Genomic DNA, 23,607 nt, shown 5'->3' on the forward strand with positions numbered 1-23,607 from the left:
GATGCGGGACTCGATCCCGGGACTCCAGGATCATGACCTGAGCCGAAGGCAGTCGCCCAACCAACTGAGCCACCCAGGCGCCCCTAACTTATTATTTTTGAAAATTAGTATATAAGTGGAAAGAATCAACCATTTTACCACAACACTTTATACAAAATGTACCTCAAGGTAGGCAAAGGGGTAAGGCAGGGAAATTATAAGTAATCCCACTAATAAATGAAGTTGGAAAGACAGCTGGAAACATATCATTTTGTAGCCCCCAACCTCTAATGAAATACTGTTACTGATCTAGACAATGATTATAATGACTGATTTAAAAAAAAAAAAAAGCAGCAGAAAGACATGTAATGGAAATTCACACCACTACTTACCAAGTATTTTTGACAAAACCAGCCTCCCTGTGGTTACTTACCAAAGATGTCCCTCCTCTTACCAATAACTTAAGCTGCTTTTTTTTTTTTTTTACTTTTGTAGGGTCCTATCCCTTAAATCTGGGCTGTCCCTGTGATTCACTTTAACAACACTTTAACAGTGACACTGTGTGATTTCCAAGGCTAGGTCTGAAGAAGTCTTGCATTTATGCCTTGGCCCCTTGGTATGCTCATTGTGGTCAGCCAGCTACCACAGAAGAAGTCTCACTACCCTGTGAGAAAGTCCAAGCTAGCCACATGGAAAAGCCACAGTGACAGAGAGATGCTGGGCCAGCTCCCAGCTGTCCAGTCCTCTCAGCCCAGGAGCCAGACATGTAAGTAAGAAAACTTCGAGAGCTCCTGCCTCAGCGGCCATTTCATTGACCATATGAAGGATCCCAAGTGGGAAACAGTCAGCTGAGTCCTCCTTCCTCAGAACTTCAAGAGAGTATTAATATTTTAAGCCACTAAGCTCGGGTGTTGTTTCTTACGCGGCAAAAGATTATTGGAATAAGCCTAACTACCACTTGTACAGAAAATACAGAGGTCCTGTTAAATGAAGGAGAAAACAGAGGAAGGGATGGGAAACCTGTCAGTTATAAAAGGATTTTATTGGCATACATGAACCTTAATGAGGATTTTATTTGTTTTATGGGTGTATTTTTAAATCAGGATCCAATTAAGGTTATAAGACTACATGAATGGATATCTGCTATTAAGAAATTATTTTTAAAACATTTTAGATATGGCTGCATTTTGAAAAAGTATTTAACAATGGATTTAAGAGGTAGACACTTGTGGTTATAAAATAAATAAGTTGCAGAGGTGAAAATGCTATACTTATAGCAATATAGTCAATAATATTGCAATAATGTTGCACGTGACAGATGGTGACTACACTCACCATAGTGAGCACTGAGTAAGGTACAGAATTGTTAAATCAATATGTGGTACACCGAAACTAATATGACATTGTATATCAACTATACTTCAGTAATATTTTTTTAAAAAGGATACAGACTAAAATATTCATTGATGAAATATTTGTTATCTGGAGGATAGGAGAGAGTATATAAGAATATAGATGAGGTTTAGCCATGAGTTTCTAAGTGTTCAAACTGGAAGTTCACTTTATCATTTTTATTCTTTTACATGCTAGAACTTCCCCTTAATAAAAATGTGTATACTTTGTTGAACTACTGGGCTATTTTTTGTTAAAGTCTGTGACATACTTAAAACCAAATGGTAGCTAAAAGAAGCCATACTGTTATAATCTACATTTTGGAAAGTTCTTTTTCTTTTTAGCCCAAACAAAACAAAACAAACTTTCACATCCCCACATGTCCAAATACTGATCCAGATATTTGTCTATGATTCCCTTTCCCCTGTAAAATGGGGAGGGACCAGAATATCCCATTCCAGCATATATACTGAGCTGGGTCAACCAAGATCATTTATGAGGAAAAAAAAAATGTTTTGAAAACCATACTCTGCTACACAAATGTAAAACACTATTGGCCGTAGGGACCATGTGTTTGGCACAATATCTGACATATATGCACTGAACTCTCTGAAAACCTGAAATCTCAGAACTCTTGTTTTTAATGCATTTGACCCTAATGCCAGGGACAATGTCTGGAAAATAGTAGAAGTACAATAAATAAACAAATAAATAAATGGATGGGTGGGTGGATGGATGGATGGATGAGTAAACTGGAAGCAAGAGGGCATGGAGATTTTTGATACAATAGCTTTTGCCTTTGATCCTGTATCATTTTTTTTAAAGTCAACTGGGATACACCTGAACTAACTGTAACATTGTGTGTCAACTATATTTCAATTTAAAAGACAATGGGTCAGTTGAGGAACAGAGTGTGAGGCAGATAGCTTGCTGTGAACCCACCAGAACTATCTGCTCAAACAACTTATATGCATATATATCCTACTATTTTGACTGTTTTTAAGCTTGTATATACAGGGTAGAATACGGATGACTACTGCTATCTCAGTATGCTACACCTGATCAAATCTACTTTTGTGTGCTTTTGATTTTCTTAAAAACTAATTATAAGGGGATGAAAGCTTGGTATTTAATATGCGCTGGTCAAGTGAGCAATAAACCACTGCAAACTATCCTAGGGGCTATTTTGCTCTGTCTCATCATCAGGAAGCTAAAGCATATGTTAGATGTTAGCCTGGGTGGACACAAATGTGTCCTATTTATTCAAGGTTTCCTTTGAAGCCACAATTTATAACTTTTGTTTCTTAGGGGTACATGTCAAACTTCATTTAGCATTAGTTGGTATCCAGATACACTGAAGAGCAAAAAGGCAGAATTCAGGGGCAAAAAAAGATGCCTACTATATGAGCAATGATGTCAGTTTCACTAATCTAACTCACGGAAAACAAGAGGAAAAATACAATGGAAAAGACGACAGCAGAAAATCAAGATAAAAATTATTCACTTAACTTTTAAGTGTAAACTACATATGCACAAGAAGAAACATTAAATATGTTCTAGATCAATGTCTAAGAGGTAGATAATTTTAGAGTAATTTCTTTTAAAATGTACTTTTAACCCTTCAGTTTCAGAGATCATATGCTTAACTGGAGCATAGCTATATGCATAAAATTCTCCTTACTCCTCAGAATGTTTTGCAAATTTTTTTTCTGGAAGACTCCACAAATTTTATATATATAAAGAGACTAGGTAGAACTGATGCTTCGTTTTGTAACATGAAAAGTAGAAATTTCGTGGACTATAGAATATCCATAAAATCGACCCAAATAAAACACTTAATATTTCAATATTGTTTTATGCTTATTATGTTACATTTATTAAATCATTTAAATCTCAAAATATACTGTGAGTGAGGTATTAAAGGCCTAAATTCATAGATGTGTAATGTGGGGCTCAAAACTCAATACAGTTTGTAAGCCTAAGTCACGTACTTCCATGTTGCTGATTGTTTTAACTACACTACAGCACTTTGGAAAGCACTTTTCAAGTATGATTGCAAAGCATCCAGAGACAAGTGAATATTTGAATTATTTCCCTTTTTGAAATTATACCCTGTGTTGCAATGCACTTTTCTGTACTTATCTCCCAGTGGACAGGTGTCAGAGTTTCTCTGGGGTATATATTTAGTAGCAGAATTACTGATTCACAAGGTATGTGTATGCTTAACTTTATTAGAAGTGTTGGTTTTCCAAAGTTTTTATATAGATTTATATAACACATCATATTATACTTTTACAATGTTTAAAAACAAAACTAACCAATAGGTTGTTTTCAAATATATTTACATAAGATAAAAAAGGAAGAGAAGAAACTCTAATAATAAAATTCATAATAGTAATTTCTAGGAAAGAGCGAGGAGGATGAAATGGGGAATATTCACAATTTGAAGTCACAAATAGCCTCAATGTATTGGTTCTCAATTTTAAGGTCGCCTTTGGATTCCAGGTTCTTTATATACACGTTAAATGTATTCTTTTATATGCATCAATATTTACATAATTTTATACCTCAGTGTGTACAACAATAAGGATCTAAAAAAGGGTTAGGAGCCTGGAGAATTACTGGCAAATACAACTATTTTACATTTTAAAATGAATTTATGATATTTTTATTTTAAGATGGAAAATAAAAATAAAAACAATAAACAAAATTTTAATGTATCATGCCAAATTTTGATAATGTTGAGGTCCCCAAGACAATACTCCCTCTTTGTTGATAGTTTTTAGACCCCCTCAATCAAAGTTCACAGAAATTGGGCCTTGAGAAATGAAGGAATGGGTTTGGTGATGTTTTTTCTTTCAGGGGAATTTTTCCTCTAGCTGAATACATCTATCTTGAAAACATTCAAATTAGTCTGTTATCAAAGACATAAAATGATGACAAATTACTAACCCAGTGGTTCAAAAAAGAAAAATTAAGTCTAGTGTCCCCAAAGTAAAGTAAATGTCAGCATATAACCTCAATATGTAATTATTGATAAATTGCATACCTGCACTATTGTATGTACATATATATATATACACACACACACATACATATATAAATCCTTGTACTTACATATTATAGACATTTGAACCATATGTAAAAACCATCATTTCTAAGGAATTTGATAGTAATGTAGCCAAGTAGAAGTTCTAATCTGTTCATTCTACATCTAGCGGTTGGTCCTGTGCACCCCACACGGCTCACACGCTCCACTTTAGAGATCACCGTAGCAACCCTCCAAGAAATTATATTAAGGAGCACATGGCCCAAACTTGCATAATGGTACTCTATTTTGTTTGTACATCCACATCATTTGGCTATTTACTCAACCTATTTCTATTACTCTGAAGAAGTTAATGTGTCTGTCCGATTCAAAGTTGATAACACCCAATTAGTTCAACAATTGTATTTGCAAATATTATAAATGAGGATTAAAGGCACCATCTTTAGGTTTGACTTACATTCCAGGAAGTCAAAGGAAAAACAAAAACAAAAGCATAAGACCAAAAAAGAAAAAAAAAAATCAACTTTGTGTTACTGGGTAATTGATTTTTTTTTTTTTTTTTTTAGTTTTCAAAATAGATAAAATCAATACCTTAAAAGACTTGCCTTTGACCCAGGATTTCTTTTATTAACGTATACAATTGTGGGTGCGTGCCTCGAGGAGTAATAGTTTGTTCCTAACGAGAGAGTCTGGATTCCGCAACATGCCTTTTGCCAGAGGCACGTCCCCCCAAAGCACACAGCTAACTGCACTTCCTGCTGTACCTGTAACAATTTAATTGTATAAGTCAGCCTAGTCAAGCATCTCCAGCTCATGACTGGGAGACATGAAATTCATTGTCATTATTGTCCCTGTCATTTTGGATCATTATATCCTGCTGCAGAATTTTCCTCACTTCAGTGCATTTTTACCTCCAGGAGCCAGGGATTATAGCTGAGGTTGGGGTGGGGGCAGGACCGTGAACTACATTTACCTCAGGGGAGCCAGAGATTAAATTGGCTTTGCTCTCTCACGAGCTGAATTCATCTATTTGTATGCTGTTGAGTTTTAGGCTGGAATAAAAATGAATATTCTAGTGAACCCTGGGCTTTAAGTCCCCCTTTGAAACACGGATATAACCAACTTTTATTTACATTAGGAAAGCTAATGTAATTTCCTGTAGGTAGCTATTTTCATATGTGCATAAGGAATACTTCAGGACATCACGGGGTATGAAATAACAGACATCTCTCTCTGTCAGTATCTTGACTCTCGGAAGGAAGAATTTAAAGCTGTAATTTTGTTCTCCAGTTTCATCTTACAGAAGCTTAATGGCAGTATTTACTGGTTTTAAATATTTAATGATTTTTAATTATATCTCATTTTCTGTTCACTGGATTGGATAACTGGAGTCCAACTAGAATGGCACCAACTGGAAGATTAAAGTCAAGTTGACAGAAGAAGACAAAATAAGTTCCTTAGGAAACTGGTACCCCCCTCCAGAGCTAGTTCATATCTCCCAGCATGCCAAGACACCCAAGCCTGTCATGCCTTAAATACTTCTTGCTGAGAGTTGGACTAGCCACCATTTTCCCTACCTTATTAGGGGTAATGCCATGGCCAGCATTCAGCTGATGGCTCTCTGGTAGCAGATGGCAAGGAACAGGTAGGAAACCCCAGGATTGTCTCCTTCAGAAAACCGGTGAGCTGACTGTATGTTTTCTCTGGCAGAAGACAGGAGAAAATATAACCTGATCTGTCACTTCCTATCCCAACTTTCATTTCACATAAATTTTACTGAGAAATTTGACATTTACTTTGTCTGCACTGAAAAAGTTGGTAGTAATTCCTCCATATGTGTGAGTTTGTTTTTCAGCAGTTTAACAACAAAAGATGGCAAATGGATCATACCTATGCCAAGCACATAATAGCCACTATAATTACTACATTTAAAAGTATATGGAATTTATTTTATTGCCCTCATTGACTTTAGTGGGGGAATAAATTTTGCCTTAATCAAATGCAATGGCCATCACTATTTACATAGGCCAAACTGTTCTTATGAATAATTTTTTTTTTTAAAGATTTTTATTTATTTATTTAACAGAGATAGAGAGAGAGCACAAGTAGGCAGAGCGGCAGACAGAGGGAGAGGGAGAAGCAGGCTCTCCGCCGAGCAGGGAGCCCAATGCGGGGCTCGATCCCAGGACCCTGGGATCATGACCTGAGCTGAAGGCAGCCGCTTAACCAATTGAGCCACTCAGGCGCCCCTCTTATGAATAATTAAGAAAACTATTTTGATCCTTGTACATTTTGTACTTCAGAGGAAACACCTTACAGCCCTAACATCTCAGTGTTGAGGAACGTTAAAGATTGTCTCAGCCACTGGTCTAAGTTCATAGCAATGTTTACTAGACTGACTGTATTTTCACACCGTTATATGTCACTTTTCAATGATGCTGAAGTAACTGTATAATGAATTACTAATAAGAGTTTTTAGATAGACAAACTTCTTGTTGCATTTAGAAATTCAATGTACTTACTTGTGCCACTTTTTCACCAATAATCAAGATTCTCCCAAGTTGGGAATTATAAAGATTGTTATTTCTGGTCACTTTAAAGTGGTTAATTTTATGTTATGGGAATTTTACCTCAATAATTATTTTTTAAGTAAAAAAAAAAAAGTTATTTCAAACAGCCCAAATGCGTTCTGAAATTATTTGGGTAGCTTATTACATTCTCAATTTATAAAGAAGAATTTTTTTTCTTGTTAAGAAAGCTTTATCTTATAAATTACAACGTGTAGACCTCATTTGCAATAGTAAATGTTCAGGTAACTCTTCCTCTTTGAAATACTTTGTGGTGACAGGATGATAATGTTATTGTCTGGTCAAGGGATAAGGCATTCCTTCCTTTCTCCGAGCACACACTTACCACATCTAATACGTTTCTACTTATCTGCTCCTTCCTACCTTACTCCCTCATTGATATTTAATTTGCTCATCACACCATTGGGTAAAACAGGAGTTGTTCCATCTGTGGCTACAGTTGTGAAACCAACACTACACTTTGGTTGACGTTCTTGTTTTGCCTCACCTCAAGCATGACATAGTTGGACCTGTATCATTTCAGAATAAGGATAAAAATATAAATATAAATAAACATACTTATACATATTTCAAATGACTAGAATATAATTATTGTCACCCCTTCAAGACACGATTTTTACAGTCAACCTTCAAATACCAAACGGAAATTATTTTAAATAAAGATTTTTGTATTTTTCAATAATCCTTGCTAAACTCATAATTTTGCAACTTGTAACAGGTATGAAAACCAATTTTAAAGAAATTCTTCTTCCTCTTGCTTCTACTTGGATAATGTTTCTTCTGCACATGGGACATAGACTTTCTTTGGTTTCTCTATAATCAACAACAATCTATAATTCCTAACAATATCAGACCAACAAAAAACCAGGACGCCACAAATTCAGCTATGACATCCACGCACAGTCCTCTCAAGGAGACTCAGATATGCAAGAGCTAAAAAATAAAACTAGTTAGTGTTGGCTACATCACGTGGTAAAGAAAACGACCAAGTATTTGAGAGGGTTTATGCAGGCGGAATGAGTCATGTGAGGCAAAGGGCACAAACATTTCCTTGTCAGGATGGGCAGAATGCCATTTGCAGAACGCCTTCGTGCTCCTCCTGGACCAAAAACCTCTTTAATATAATCACCCACTAAACTACAATGGATTAACATCAAGGGTCCGATGCGGAGAAAGCAAATTCACAGTTAAGGTTGTCCTTTAACACGTAGGCTCAATCAAGGGCACCAAAAAAGTAGTTAAGTGCCCCCCCTGTGGTGCTTAGATGCTGGAAGGCACTGTAAATTGTGACTTTTCTAGCTTTTAATGTTTGTCTAAGACCCTTACCGTTTTTCCAATATTGTTGCTCCTAGGACATTTTCTTGAGTTTGTCCCTGTCGCCCCCTCTGTGCATATACACTCTGCACTCACACATGAAAGCATGACAGACAGCTCAATTGATTCAGAAATCTAACACTGAGAAGAAGAACAAAGGTGGGGGTAGCCTTGAGGATATCCCATAATATGAAGTATAAATATCAAAGCCTCCTGACCAAAACAAAAAAAAAAAAAAAGAGAGAGAGAACAGAAAACAAACCAAAAAACCATTTCTTAATGCTAAGAGTTTAGATATCTAACATCTAACATGAAATACAAAAGATCACATAATGGGGTTAAAAACAAAACAAAACAAAAAAACCCCACCAAGCTATAGAGCCTAAGCTGTCTTTTGTGTCCAAAATTTCTAAGACTTTTTGAGCATGTACAGTTAATTATCTGTGTCCGGCTATTTATTTTATAAATGGACATCCATCCCTGGACTATTTTCCAATTCCATACACCCTTTAAAAGTATAGTAAAATTTCACAAATGGCTTTTCCTATTTTGTCCTGTATTGTACTGTGGTCCATCTGGAGATATATTAAGTGTTAGTTCCTTCAAATAAAAGTGTTTATGTAAAAGTATATTGTTCACATACACCCACACCCACCCCCACACACAAAGAATGAACATGGAACACATGGCAAATGGATATTAGATAATGTTACTGTTAGAAAACATCTAACAACAATAAAATAAGCAATAAAAACTGGGGCTTTGGCTTCACAGATGCAATGTTCATTCATCTACCTTCATCACATAAATTATATGTTCAAGAATTGTGTCCTGTGCAAAATACAAACATGTCAATTTCAGCCCAGGGGGCATTTTTCCCTAGGTTTATAACCCCTTGAAAATAGAGGTTTCATCTAGAAAACCTAACAGATCCTCAGCTGCTTTCAACACTATAATATATTCATAAGACAAGTATTCACTGGCAAACATATAACAAATTAAATGGCATGTGGGTGGGGTCCAGATTCATAATGATGGAAAATGAACCAAACCAACCATGAGACACAAGTAGAAATGAAAGAAGAAAAAGAATATGCAAAAACAAACAATATTAAAAGCAAAATGCCATAGGTAGTTCTTCAGCTAGTATTAGACAAAATGGTGAGTGTGTTTGTGTGTGTGCACACGTGTTTGTGTGTTGTCTAAGATCAGCATTAAAATTAAGAATGCAAAACTATCTCATTAGGAACATACTAAAAGGGTCATGAGTAAGAGAAAAGTATCCTATAAAAAGAAAAACCACATACCGTCATAGTAGACAATTGCTCCCACCAGTTTGTCCTTCTGGAGCATTGGGAAATGTTCAAGGGCTCTCGATTTGCTCAGGACATAACTGCTTTTCAGGCAATTACTTCCTGCAACCAGATCATATAGCTTGATTCCCACCCAGTAGTAAGGTAGCTGCCACCACCTACAGCATAAATAGGGGAAAGGTTTCTTGAGACACAGAGCAGAACACTGTAGAATGCCACTTCAAGTTACAACATACTTTTCATTTAAGAAAAGCTATGTATATCTAGAAGTGTACTTACTGCAAAAGAAACAGGAGGAACTGCATCACTGTTTTTGACACCAACTGAGCTGAATTATATAAGTAAATGAATCAGTGAGACTTTAAATGAATCATCTTTAAGGCAGTGCTTCTTGACCTGGCCACGTATGGGAATTCTCTGGGGAGCACCAACCGTAAATACAGATACCTGGGCCTCACATGTCTAGACTGATTTAAGTGGACGAAGGTTGGGGGCCTGGGTGACCCTCATGTGCACCCAGGGTAGGGATTCACTGGTTCACGATGTCCTAAGCCATCTACGACAAAATATGGACAAAAATGATAAAATCTGTTTCTAGGCACTCACAACTCTCATGTGGCTAGCAGTTGCATAAACCACTGTTTCATATTACCTGTATTCCAACTTAAGGCAAGTTCATGGACAGCTCTAACAACATCAGGAAAATTGGGTTTTATAATTTATAATCTGACACCTCTAAACCAAACTTCAGTTTTGGTTAATTTGGAAATTTAAAATGAGCCAAAATGGTTTAGGCTTGGAGTTGGTACATGTTAGGTTCAGATTTTGCAGCAGGATACTTTTTGACTATGCATTTTTGTTTGCCAATGACCGACCCTCTTCTGTTCCCCAGTCCAAATGCCGTTGCTCTTCTAAAGACTCTCGGTAAACTGGGGTTAGAAACTACTAATTATAAACACAGAATACAACCTCTTCAGCCTTCAATATCTAGCCCTTAGAGGTGGGTCAGAAAAGGGTAATTCAGGAAAAGCCACACTTTTAAACACAACAAAGGCAAACATTTGAAAAGGATTAAAGATTAGGACCAATTAAAAGTACATTAAGAAATACACATTGAGGGACTATTTCCATTAAAATGGTGTTGTTCTATTGACCTCAGTTAAGCAAATAGTATAGAGATGATATCAAAAGGCTTACTTGTAAATTGGAAGCATTATGGGCAACGGAGCTGATAAATGGGGAGCAATTTCTAGTAGGTTGGCACGCTCGTGAAGGGCTTCTTTTACCATCCTATACTGAAAAGCAAAACAGAAAATTAGTTTGGCAGTAACAGATCATAATATTTTCAAATGGCAAATAGACACCCTGCCAACTGATTGATACACAGAAACCTCTCTACCTCTGAGTGAGGATAGCTCCCTCCTAATCAAATTTCTAATAATACATCATGCGTCAACCTGAAAGATTTTTTAGAAACCTTAACTGTATTTGCATAGGAGAAAAACATGCTGTCAGAGTTCCCAGGTGTCAGATCTTTTCCTGACTTGAGTTACAAGATTATTGTAACAATTTATCTTGCATTCTCTGTATTGTCCGCCTTCTCAGTCCTCTATAATATTTCCCCGTGTAAGAAATAACAGATTGTTCAAATTCACGCTAAATGTTCCCTCCTTGCCTCCACTAACACAAGCAGAGATAATACTTAGGAGTTGCACAGTATTTTATAGATTACAGAAAAACTTTTGTCTTGACTCCCTTCGTCTTCATTATGCCTCTCTGAAAAGCCTAGGATTACTTTTATAACACTAATTTAAAAATGAGAAAACTGAGGCTCGTAGACATTGAATAAATAAGCTGGAATACATCACAAGTCATCTGATTCTAGGTCCTATGCTCTTTTCTTTGCATCCATCATGATGCCAAAGAGACACGGAAGAAAAGAAGACACATTGGAAACTGACAATGTCAAGTTAGCACTGCTATGTTTTCCATGTACCAGAAGCAGATAGGGAGTTCAGCTGATTTTTTTTACCCCTCTGGGAAATGTCATCTTCCACACTGCCTTGGCAGTTTTCAAATGGTGGCAGACTGGACACAATAAAGTGTGACATAAGAAAAGCATGACTCAGATCATCTTTTCCTTAAGAATATGTCAGTGGCAATATGAGTGTATGATTGCAGTTACAGTAAGAGGATCAATTTAACACTCCTGTATTACAACACGGTCCCCCTGAAACTGTCTGGAAAGTAGCAATGTGGTAGCCATTGGCAAAACAAACAAACAAACAAACAAACCATCACAATTGTTAAAAGGCAACATAACCAAAGGTGATTTTGTAAATTTGCTACCTTGACATGCCTGCATGGAAAAAGCTGCTGATTACCCATAAACATGATGTTACGGGAAAGAGCCGGCACACCTCTCCTGAAAGATATGCCAGCAGAATACACACTAAATAGGTATTTCCAACAGGAAGAAATGTTAAAAGCCATAAAAAAAAAAAAAAAACCACCTGCTTTAATTGGTTAGAAAAAAGTATAGTCGCAATTTTTGTTTAACAACCAGCATATACAATTACCTGCTCAATATCCAACTTCATGATAGCCTTCTGAAGATATCTCACACCACCATGGATCAATTTAGTGCTTCTGCTGCTGGTCCCTGATGAGAAATCATCTCTTTCTACAAGGGCTGTTTTTAGTCCTGTGTAACCAGAAAACCAAATTAACTTCTTAAATTACACAATTTGTATGTAATTCATTAAAGGCACTTCTCCAGGGTAGAGACAATCACAAGAAAAATTACTCTGAACATGGATAAATTTGTATTCAAAGTGCAGTACACTGTCTATATTATAATGAAGAGATTTTAGCCTCTTCCTGGGGGAAAAGTCAAACCAGAACCAGAAGCATATTAAACTGTGAATGACTCACAACTAGAAAATATTACAGTACAATTTCATGGCAATAACATACTCTGGGGCATTGAGAGGGTCAAAGGAGAGACTGGCACCCATCCTGGCCCATGCAGAGTTAACTCAGTGCTGTTTTTAAGCCTTGTGGAACTCACATTCATCCCTCACTACAAGTCTCTCACATGTCCCAGCCCCTCATCCCTAGTCTACTCTAACACATCATCCATAAATCTCGACCAGACCTCCTATGTGCTGGCTGCCATTTCTGGGGTGGTGTTAGAGTGGGTATAAAATGGGGGAAAAGACCAAAGGCACCAAAAGGGAAGAAGAAGGAAGAGAATAACCTCTGACATTGAGGGATTTATAGTCTAAGACATGCAAGCACAGTATTATAGAGTTACAAAGAAAAATACAAGCCAGGACAAATAAACCCAGTGCAGAGTATCCATGAGTAAAGACAAGACAATATTTTTGGTAAAGGTGAGGCTGAGCAAGGACAGGTTGGTTCTAGAAACCATGTCTCTGCCCCTTTCTTTGAGGGTTGCAATAAATCTCTTGCGGATGAAACCAGCTCTGTTTTGTTTTCTTTTCTTACAGAGCCGTCCCTGCTTCTTAGGATTGCGTAGGACCCACAGTAGTACAAGTGCCATACACTAGTTAGAGAGGAAACCCCAACCTTCAAAAGACACAACATATACATCAACACCGAGCCAGGAGGAATTTTCAATGCCTGGCATACTCATAGTGGATGAGAGAGTGTCATAGAATCCAATTACAGTGAGAATATGTAACTGGAAAAGTTTGGGCTCACAAAGCTCATATAAGAGAATCTGTGCATGCATTCAATTCAGAGCCATTTATTACATTTAATACCAAAGGGTCGTTTTCCTAACTTTTAACAGTTTAAATATCGTACCCAAATGTCATCATAAAATCAGGGCAATTCCCTTGACTCAAAAGGACAAAATATTTGGAAACCGTGGAGGAAAAGTAGAGAACTTTGATTCAAGGGCAAAAGTGCTAATGCTCTAAATAACTAGCAAAATAACACAGAAATTACAGGTACTGTAGCCCCAGGTCACACTTTTGAAGCATTTATGCCAGACAAAGATCTGTCAAAGTCTCAACTCTGAAAACTCTATCAGATATGCTTAGTAAATTCAGTACTGAATGTATTTAAAAAAAAAAAAAACAGGAAAACATGTCAAGTTAGCACATATATTTTAAAAGAATATGGAGAACGTAAGTGCCAGGCAAAGTGCTAGCATTAGAAATGAATTCGGCATGGACCAAGCTGTCATGCAGCTCCCAGCTCAGAGAGAGGCAAGTAAGTGCAATAGTTTTATAGGTGCTAAGATTTGCAAATACAGAGAACTCTTATCTTACTCTGGGTTAGAAGTTAAAATCAGGACATAAACCTAAAATTGCATAGTCAAGATTACATTTGGTAATCTCAAGAATGCTTTGGTGAGCTTTTTCACCTTTTCTTAGTAAGTCCAACAGAGATCTTCCAGCGCTAAAATAGACCATTGTGTCTTCAGTTGAAGATTGGGTGAGGGAGTTGACTTTCGAAGGGCATTTAAGAGCCAGATTATTTAAACTATACCTCTCATTTAACCTTGGAAATCCAGTCATGGCACCAAGATGCCTGCCCCACGAGAGGCAGGGACATGAGAGTGAGAGAGCCCTCCCATCCAACCCCTGGCTCCCCACCTGGGCCTGTCCCCAGTAATCCCCACCTCCCAGCATGGGATCCCCTACCCGCAAGCGTGGACTGGACCTAGCGCCTTGCTTCTAATGAACAGAATGCAACAATTAGGGCATGCCACTTCTGTGACTAGGTTACAGAAGACTGTGACTCCTGCTCTCTCTCTCTTGCCCTCTCTTGCTTTCTAGGATGAAGCAAACTGTCATGTTTTAAGACCATGGCCTAAGGCAGGCCCCCAGGCAACAGGTCACAAGGATCTGAGGCCTCAGTCCAAACACCAGTGAGGAAGTGAATCGTGCCAACAACTACGGGAGTTACTAGGAAGCACTCAGAGCTAGAGAACCCAGGCTCAGGCACAGCCAGATCCCTGACCCACCAAAATTGTGTGATAGCAAAGGTTGTTTTAGGCCACTAAATTTTGGGGTAGCTTATTGATGGCATGATTCCCCGTGTGATTAATAACTTCAGACACAATATAAGTTTTTCATTGCACCTGGGGTTGGGGTCTTCAAGAAAAGCTGAGTTTACGGAGGAGTATGCGTTCAAGATAGGAGGGGAAGGAATGATCACTGGCAAAAAATAAAAAGTACTTAAGCAAGTGAAAGGCAAATGCTTGAGATGGCCCAGCTCATTTAGGGGCCGCTTGTCACTCAGGGGCTGGGGACAATGTGAAGGAGATCCAGGGGGAGGAATAGTAAAAGGCAGATCACAAACGGCCTTTCATCCACACCGGGAAATCTGGACTCTGTCCTATGGGCAATTGTTTCTCACAAGTAAGTAATATCTGAGTCTCCTGAAAAGGAAAATGCCTCTGAGACCATGGCTCCAAGTCGTGGACTGATTTCAGAAGCACATGCTTTGTCAGAAAGTACAACTAGACTTACTGTGATAGTTTTTCAACATATACAAATATCAAATTATTATTGTATATCTGCAACTAATGTTATATGTCAATCATACTACAATAAAGAAAATAAAAGAAATATTATAGAAAGAAAAAAAAAAAGAAAGTACAAGATTTGGCATCAATGCTAAAGAAGCATGAACCCAAGCACTGTTCTCAGCTCCAAGTTATCCATTTTGAGGAAAGGTATTGCTGGTTGCTTTTTTTATTATGATGATTATAAAAAAGGAATAACATTTCAATTTTTTCCAGAAATTCTCAGATATTGTTTTGAGAAACACAATTGTGCTGTCAGGGGAACCACCAAAGTGTTTTAAGCTGAGAAATCAGATTAATGTTCTAAAAGATCTCTCTGTGGGGGTGGAGAGTAGGGGTGGAGGGGTCAAGAGATGGGGGGCAGACCATTTAGGGGATGTGTGCCATACAGCAGGAGCAGGGCAATGAACCCTGCTCCTGAGTCCAGCCTCACAAGGCAGAAGATGGTACTGGAGAGTGATATGAGGAGAGAATTTTATGGGCTTGTGTTATCAGGATGGATTTTTTTTTTTTTTTTTCTTTCCTAAACTGACAAGAGTGTGAGGCAGGGAACTACTCTAGGAATTAGCAAGCCATCTCAGGAGGCTATTTCAGGATATGTAAGTGAGAGCTAACACTTTAAAGCCTCAAAACTGCTTTTGCAAGTATTGGACATTTAAAAAAGTTATTCACATGTATTTATGTGAAAAACCCTAGTGAATACCAACAAAAGTTAAAATGGGCTCCTCTGTCAAACCAGGCTGTTTTGCTTGTCCTATTATTTCTAGTGCCATATCATCAAGCTACCCACCAAAATTCCTGGAGCGAAATGATACTGCTTCTTCCAGAGCAAAAAAACATAAAAATGTAACCTCCAAAGTTATAGCTAAATTGATATATTCAAGCACCATGTAACCTAAAAATATTACCAAAAGTTTTCAGAACCAAACACATAAAACACCCAGATATTCGAAAAAAAAAGAAAATATTTTTAAATTTTCAACTGCTATTACACACTAAATGTTTTCTCATTTTTGTTGAATGAGAACAATGGTATGAGGGAGGACATAAATGATGCAAAATCAAGACATTACTAGAAGTTCTGTTTCTCATAAATATATATATATTTTTAAAGATTTTATTTATTTATTTATTTGACAGAGAGAGAGATAGCGAGAGCAGGAACACAAGCAGGGGGAGTGGGAGAGAGAGAAGCAGGCTTTCCGCGGAGCAGAGAGCCCGATGTGGGGCTCGATCCCACGACCCTGGGATCATGACCTGGGCCGAAGGCAGACACAACAACTGAGCCACCCAGGCGCCCTCTCATAAATATATTTTTAACTAATTAACCATCTAAAGCAAAGACATTGAAATTTTTAAAAGCCTTATAATCTTGCACAGTTCCATTATCTAATATGTTCCTTTCTGTTTCACCCCTCAAAATCCAAAATTTTCCTCCCCTCAAAAATTACTGATCCAAAATTAAGAGGACAGCTTTCTGATATTTTAAGTATAAAGTAAGGAAGTGAAAAGAGGGTACTGTTTTACCTTTTTAAAGACACTGAACAGTATTTTTAAGTGACATTTAATGCTAACATTTTGCGCTCTTAGATAAAATAATTAAGTTTGAAGGACATCAAAAATAATGTACGCAGGCTTCAAGCAACTACTCCTGGGGGCGCCTGGGTGGCTCAGTCGTTAAGCATCTGCCTTCGGCTCAGGTCATGATTTCAGGGTCCTGGGATCGAGCCCCGCATGGGGTTCCCTGATCCGTGGGAAGCCTGCTTCTCCCTCTCCCGCTCCTCCTGCTTGTGTTCCCTCTCTCGCTGTCTCTCTCTCTGTCAAATAAATAAATAAAATATTAAAAAAAAAAAAAAAAGGCAACTACTCCTGGCTGTGGATTTGAGGAGCTCGGGAAGATCTTCCCTCAGAGTAGAAAGAATGGCCATCCCACGTGCCTAGCAATGAAGGGCTGACCTCTCTGTGCATTTACAGTAATTCAACTAAACTAGTTCAAGATTTTATGAGGAATAGTTTTTGTTTTTTTCTTTTCTTCTTAGCAGTTACTTTTTATGGAAAGCAATGAGCTCTATCACTGCTGAGATGAACCAGAACATTTAGGAGTGGTACTGTTATTTTATTTATTTATTTATTATTGATTGCTTTTAGTAGGTATTCACAGGAATTTCATGACAGCGGTGAAGTATTAATATTCGGAGTGAAATGACTCTGAAAATCTTAGGTGGATAACAAGGTTAGCTACAGTGGAAGAATAAAGTCAACTGAAATCTGCCTTTCCGTCATCTTCAACCCATCTTGTAGCAAGTTCAAATTGTATTCTGAGGGATGTGTGGCAAGGGGCATGAACTAAATACGGCTCTTTACAGCTTTGCTTTTGCTGACCTGAGTGAGAACATCTAGCTACCAAGCACTTCCAGCTAAACCAATTTGTGGCTCAAGACAGTTGGATGAATACAGAGGAGTAATTACCTTCTAAGGGGAAGAATAGTACGACATTTAACTTTCACAACATGATATAGAACAGAAGTATATTTTAATACCTTTTACTGATTATCTTATTATGCATGAAAACATGCTCAATATAATAAATGCAGAGAAGTAAAGAGAACAAAATAAAACTCTCCTGTAATCGCACTGCTTAGAGATAACCACAGTTGACATTTGTGAACATTTAAACGTTCGCATTTTCTATGCATGTATATAACCACATATGTACATTTTTACAAAAATAGGATCATATGATATATTCCATTTTTTTCATTTAACATTATTTATTGTAAACATCTCTCCATGTCAATACATATTTTTCTATAATTTTATTTTTAATGTATGAATAGTATTACATTAAATATTTACAATGATTTATATTCAATTCCCTATTTTTGAACATTTGGGTTATTTCATACCTTCACTATCACAGATATTACTGCAACATATTTTCGTTTAAACTCTGCATTTTTAATTATTTCATTAGAATAAATTTTCAGATATGGCATTATTTAGATATTTTTAAATAGAAAGGAGAGATAAATCCCTGTAAATTACCTAGCGGAGGCACCAAGGTAATATACAAATCAAAAAATTTAGACACTCTGTACATTAGTACCATAGCATAAGTATTAAAGCCACATGCCCCATGAAGGAAAAATGATGTAGTTTAAGGAAAGGAAAGTTTATCTTTTTTTAGCACTTACCTTTGGATTTCAGAAAGCCAATGCCATTAATAAGACAAGGGACTAACCCAAAGGCTGAACATTTTATATGAAAAATCAATTCCCTAAAAAAATAACACTCTACAGTGCAAAGTAAACCTGGCTTGTTAATCCTCAGCAATATGAATCCTATGCATTGGCCTAGTTTTTCCTAACAATGAATGTTAACATTTTACATAATTGTATAATATTGGATTGATTATTTAATACTATTGCTATTTATATTAGGAAACAGATAAACTATTAATGAAGATACCACTTTGCAGTAGAATGTATCATTACATACTTTGTGTTCCTTAAGTACACACAGATTATGGAGGCACAAAAATGTATTAAGCCATAACATTAATTAGAGTAATGCAGTTATGAGGGAAGAAGGGAGTTGCTGTTGTTGCTTCCTCTTTTTATTTTTTTATTATAAAAACTGCCAGTGTTCAAAGAGAGGAGGAATATCCAAGGGATGAAAAGAGAGACTAACACACCACTGGCTTCCTAGTTACAAAATCCAGACATAACCAATGTTAACAATAAAAATGTCCCATATTAAATATTACCAGAAACTTAGGGTGCCTGGGTGGCTCAGATGGTTAAGTGTCTGCCTCCAGCTCAGGTCATGATCCCAGGGTCCTGGGATGGAGCCCCACATCAAGCTCCTGGCTCCGCAGGGAGCCTGCTTCTCCCTCTGCCTCTCCCCCTCCTCATGCTCTCTGTCTCTCTCTCTGTATCTCTGTGTCTCAAATGAATAAATAAAATCTTTAAAAATAAATAAATAAATAAATAAATAAATATTACCAGAAACTTAATATGCTTATGAAAGTATACAACCTATGTACCTTTTTGCTTTAAACACAAACAGAATTAATAAACTCATTCTTCACAACTTGTTTTCCAATTTATGATACATTTTAGCCATTTTCCCTGAAAATAGGCATAAACCTCTTTTGGATAACTGAATGTACCCAATTTATTAAACCAGATCTCAGGTTTTTCCCATTATAAATTGCTGTAAGTAAAATTTTGATCAATATGGCATTATGAGTTCAGCTTTGAACTCCTCCTCGTCTGCAAACACAGATCCCTATGTATATTTAAAGAACGTGGTTGACTCAAAAATAAACACACTTTGGATCAGAAATGTAGCAGAAATTCAGAGCAGAGTGGTTAGGCCAAAGCCTCTGTCTTGCTGAGCCCTGGGTCTAAAACAGGCAAAAGCAACCAAAAATTCAATCCCTGAAGGGCAAGAGGAATACAGGTCTCCCCTTGCAAGGAGAGGTAAGGAAGCCGGACTGACCACCTGAATGCTGGGAACTAAAGAAGGGCTTCAGCCAGTACGAGTGATTGTGGAGATGCTTCTGCTGACCACCGTCCAGGGCTGTGGACTATCTGCGGGGACATATCTAGGAGGTAGGAAGACAGACACAGAGAGCATCACCTAAGCCAAAGCACCACCAGCTGGCTCAGCAATTGGTCTGCACAATGCTCAATATCAACACAGGTCAAGAGCCTCAATTTGACTCTGGGAAAAGTCTCTGATGGGACTCGAGCGTGGAAAGGATTCTACGTATAGAGTTTAAGGTATGGAAACAGAGTGATCCAAAAGTGATTTCATATGAATGAAAGAAAGGAAGGAAAAGAAGTAAAATAAAAGATGTAAGGTAAAAATACAAAATAAATGTATATGGGATCCAAACAAATGGAAATGGATCAAATTTCATTCTTTTTTCTTTATGCTTAATAGATAAAATCTATCTTTAAATGGATCAAATTCACCTAGTTAAAGATAGATTCTAACTGGAATCAAAATAAAAAACTTAATTAAAAAATAAAGATAGATTCTATTTATTAAGCATTAAAAAAAAAAAAAAAAAAAAACAGGTCTCCTGGCTGGCTCAGTCGGAAGAGCATGTGACTCCTGATGTTGAGGTCATGAGTTCAAGCCCCATGTTGGGTGTAGAGATTACTTAAATAAATAAATAAACTTAAAAAAAAAAATGCAAAAGAATCCAGCTGTTTATCATAGACGTACTAAAGCAAAGGATATAGAAAAGTTAAAAACAATATAACAAACCCTGTCTGCTAGGTTATAAATATTTTCCCAGTCTCACATGTGTTTATTTTATTTTTGCCATAGATAAATTTTAGTTTTTATGAAATCAGATTTAGCAAAATTTTCCAAAAGGAAAATGGCTCTATTGTTGTCCTGCTTAAAAATACCTTTTTTACTACATTTTTTTTAATATCCACATATACTTTCTTCTAATAGGTTTACGGTGTTTTATGGTTATATCCTTGGTTCACTTGGAATATGACAAATAGAATATATATACATATGTATTTACATGTATATACATACACACATATACATACAAAAACCTGGGAAAGTGGATACTCCAACACCACTTATTAAATAACTAATAATGACAGATTTGAAATCCTGACTTTACCATATTCTGAATTTTATGTATTTAGATCTATTTCTAGGCTCTTTTGTTCCACTTATCTCTATATTTGTTTAGCAAACTATTTTAATTTAAGTAGCTTTAGAATACACTTTAATATCTGATAGATCTCTATATCTTCTACTATCATTCTTTTTTTTTTTAAGATTTTATTTATTTATTTGACAGAGAGAAAGAGAGAGAGCACAAGCAGGGGGAGCAGCAGAGGGAGAGGGACAAGGAGACTCCCTGCTGAGCAGGAAGCTGATGTGGGCTGATCCCAGGACCCTGGGATCATGACCTGAGCTGAAGGCAGACACTCAACTAACAGAGCCACTCAGGCGCCCCATCATTATTCTTTTTCAGAATTCATCTGGTAAATCTCATAGGCTTATTTTTCCAGATAAACTTTAGCATAATTTTTCAAGTCCCGCCCCCAACTCCTGTCAAAGAAAAGCAGTATATTAATTAAAATTACATTAAATTTCCAATTAATTTTAGTAGGACTTTGCAATCGAGTCTAACTAGCAGTGTTCAGAAAACTGCAAACTTCATCTGTTGCAAGTCTCCTGTCCTGAAATAGGATTTTCTCTTCCGTCATGGTGGTAGAGGGGTGGAAGTAGAAGGGAGTGAAGGAGCCGACCTGTAATTCCCAGAATGCACTATCTTCCCAGGCTCTCCCTCCCTGTCCTTTTTCTACAATGCACACACCTCCTCCCTCTCACAAACCTTTACTTAGGCAGAAAAGTGTCATTGTTCTCTTTCATTTATGTCTGAGAACCTTGAGGCTCTCTACAAGGTTAAGACACTTGTAGAAGCTCATAAAGCCAGTATGTGATGAAGCCAAGACTAGATCCCACTTCATTTTAATTCCACAACCTGTATCCTTAATCACTGGGCTATACTGCGTTAGACGAGCTGAAACTGAGAACTGAAGAACTACCAGACACATACCATTCATAAACTAAAAGTATGTATAGCTTTTTTTGAACAGGAAAACTACAATGAACGTTTCCCTCCTGCAAGAGGCAGTCTTCTCTGGAATTTGAATTAAAAGCCATAACGGTTAAACTTATAAATCAGATTTTTAAACCAAAAATGTCCTAGGTGATCCCCGATACATAAAAGAACAAAAAACCTGAAAAAAAACACCTTGAAGAACCCTGAGGGGGTGATTATATTTATCAGATTCTCCTCATTTCAGCTCTCCCTGGGGGCAGAGTGCCTCCAGCTGCGCGCTTCAAGACTGGGCTCCTGCCTGGAGACTGGACCCAGTGTTAAACAGAGAAGCGATTTCTATTGATTCTGGAAATCTGCAGAAGAACGTGACGAGAATTGTGCATATTATGTTTATAAAATCATATTCCCAAATGAAACAAATGAAAATTAATTCCCAAGAAAAGGCAGAGGGTAAGAATGTAAATAAATGTTCATTAGGAAGACTTCATGACTTTTTCTCTGCCTTCTATAGTCTTTGTTTATCCATTACCAAAATTGCATTTGGGCATAGTATTTCATCAAAAACCTTGTGCAAACATTTCTATACAAGCCCTTTAACATCTAGTGGTTCCCCCAAAACTTTGATGTCCTGAAAAATCTAATTATTACTGGTAACTTTAAAAGATCACAGTAATTTATTTTTGTCAAATGTGACTAAAGATTAATGGATACAATCAGGAATAATTTGGTAAAAACATATCAAACGCAGAGAAAGCAAAATTTGTTGTTAAGTGAAGCATCAAATATAATAAAAGAGCAAATTCCATGAATGAACAGCAACAATGCACAATTCATTAACCAAATGCCCATGATTATTTCACACTTCAGAGGGCTACTGATATGATCAGAAATTGTAGTAAAAGGATAAATACAGATTAACTTCAGCATCTCTATACATTTTAATTATAAATCCTACCCCCCCCAAGGGCTACCAGCATAATAAAAGAAATACAAACTAAGGTTTTTTTGTTTTGTTTTGTTTTGTTTTTTAAAGATTTTATTTACTTACTTGACAGAGAGATACACAGTGAGAGAGGGAACACAAGCAGGAGGAGAGGGAGAGGGAGAAGCAGGCTTCCCGCCGAGCAGGGAGCCCGATGTGGGGCTTGATCCCAGGACCCCGGGATCATGACCTGAGCCGAAGGCAGACGCTTAACCATCTGAGCCACCCAGGTGCCCGAAATACAAACTAAGGTTTATCCATCCCTTTTATAAGGGATATTCCATAGATATAAAGCTCCATATATGACATTCAGTCAATCACTACTAACTATAAAAATTTAAAATCTGGTCAACAGCCAGGCTCTGGAACCTCTTATCTTCCCAAAGTCATCATCATCACCACCATCTCCATCACTCCCCTCACTTGACTGTGGTCATCAGCTCATGCACCAGTTCATGTCCTCATCACTACCGAATGTCCTTCACTGCCCAAAGAAAAAACGCACTTGTTCAGCAAAGACTAACAAACTATAAGCCCCTGGAGGATAAAAACCACATCTTACTAATCTGTTTATTCTCAGAGCTGGATCAGTACTCAACTCACAAACAATCTTGTTTTAAATAGGAAAAACAAACAAACAAACAAACAAACAAAAAACTTGAAACCTAAAGAATCATTAACAAGAACATCCTTGGGATGAATTCTTCAGCCATTAAAAAGAATGAATAGCTTAGACATGATTAAATATACTGTTACTTGAAAGTAACACACTACAAAGTAATGACTATAGTATGATCTTGTCTAGGCTTTGAAAAAG

General features: G+C 37.0%; 1 protein-coding gene across 1 annotated transcript in view; it reads right to left on the reverse strand.

The window, feature by feature from the left end:
* GPD2 (glycerol-3-phosphate dehydrogenase 2) overlaps positions 1 to 23,607 on the reverse strand; it is a 101,245-nt gene that overhangs the window by 57,310 nt on the left and 20,328 nt on the right. Inside the window, exons 3-5 of the mRNA XM_081814420.1 lie at positions 12,215 to 12,339; positions 10,833 to 10,930; positions 9,630 to 9,793 (exon numbers count right to left, since the gene is read on the reverse strand). Of these exons, the coding sequence (XP_081670546.1) occupies positions 9,630 to 9,793; positions 10,833 to 10,930; positions 12,215 to 12,339 (387 nt within the window). The remainder of the gene's footprint in view (positions 1 to 9,629; positions 9,794 to 10,832; positions 10,931 to 12,214; positions 12,340 to 23,607) is intronic.

The sequence above is a fragment of the Leptonychotes weddellii genome, chromosome 3, assembly GCF_054177405.1.
Source record: "Leptonychotes weddellii isolate Sample4059 chromosome 3, ASM5417740v2, whole genome shotgun sequence".
Classification (NCBI taxonomy): Eukaryota; Metazoa; Chordata; class Mammalia; order Carnivora; family Phocidae; genus Leptonychotes; species Leptonychotes weddellii.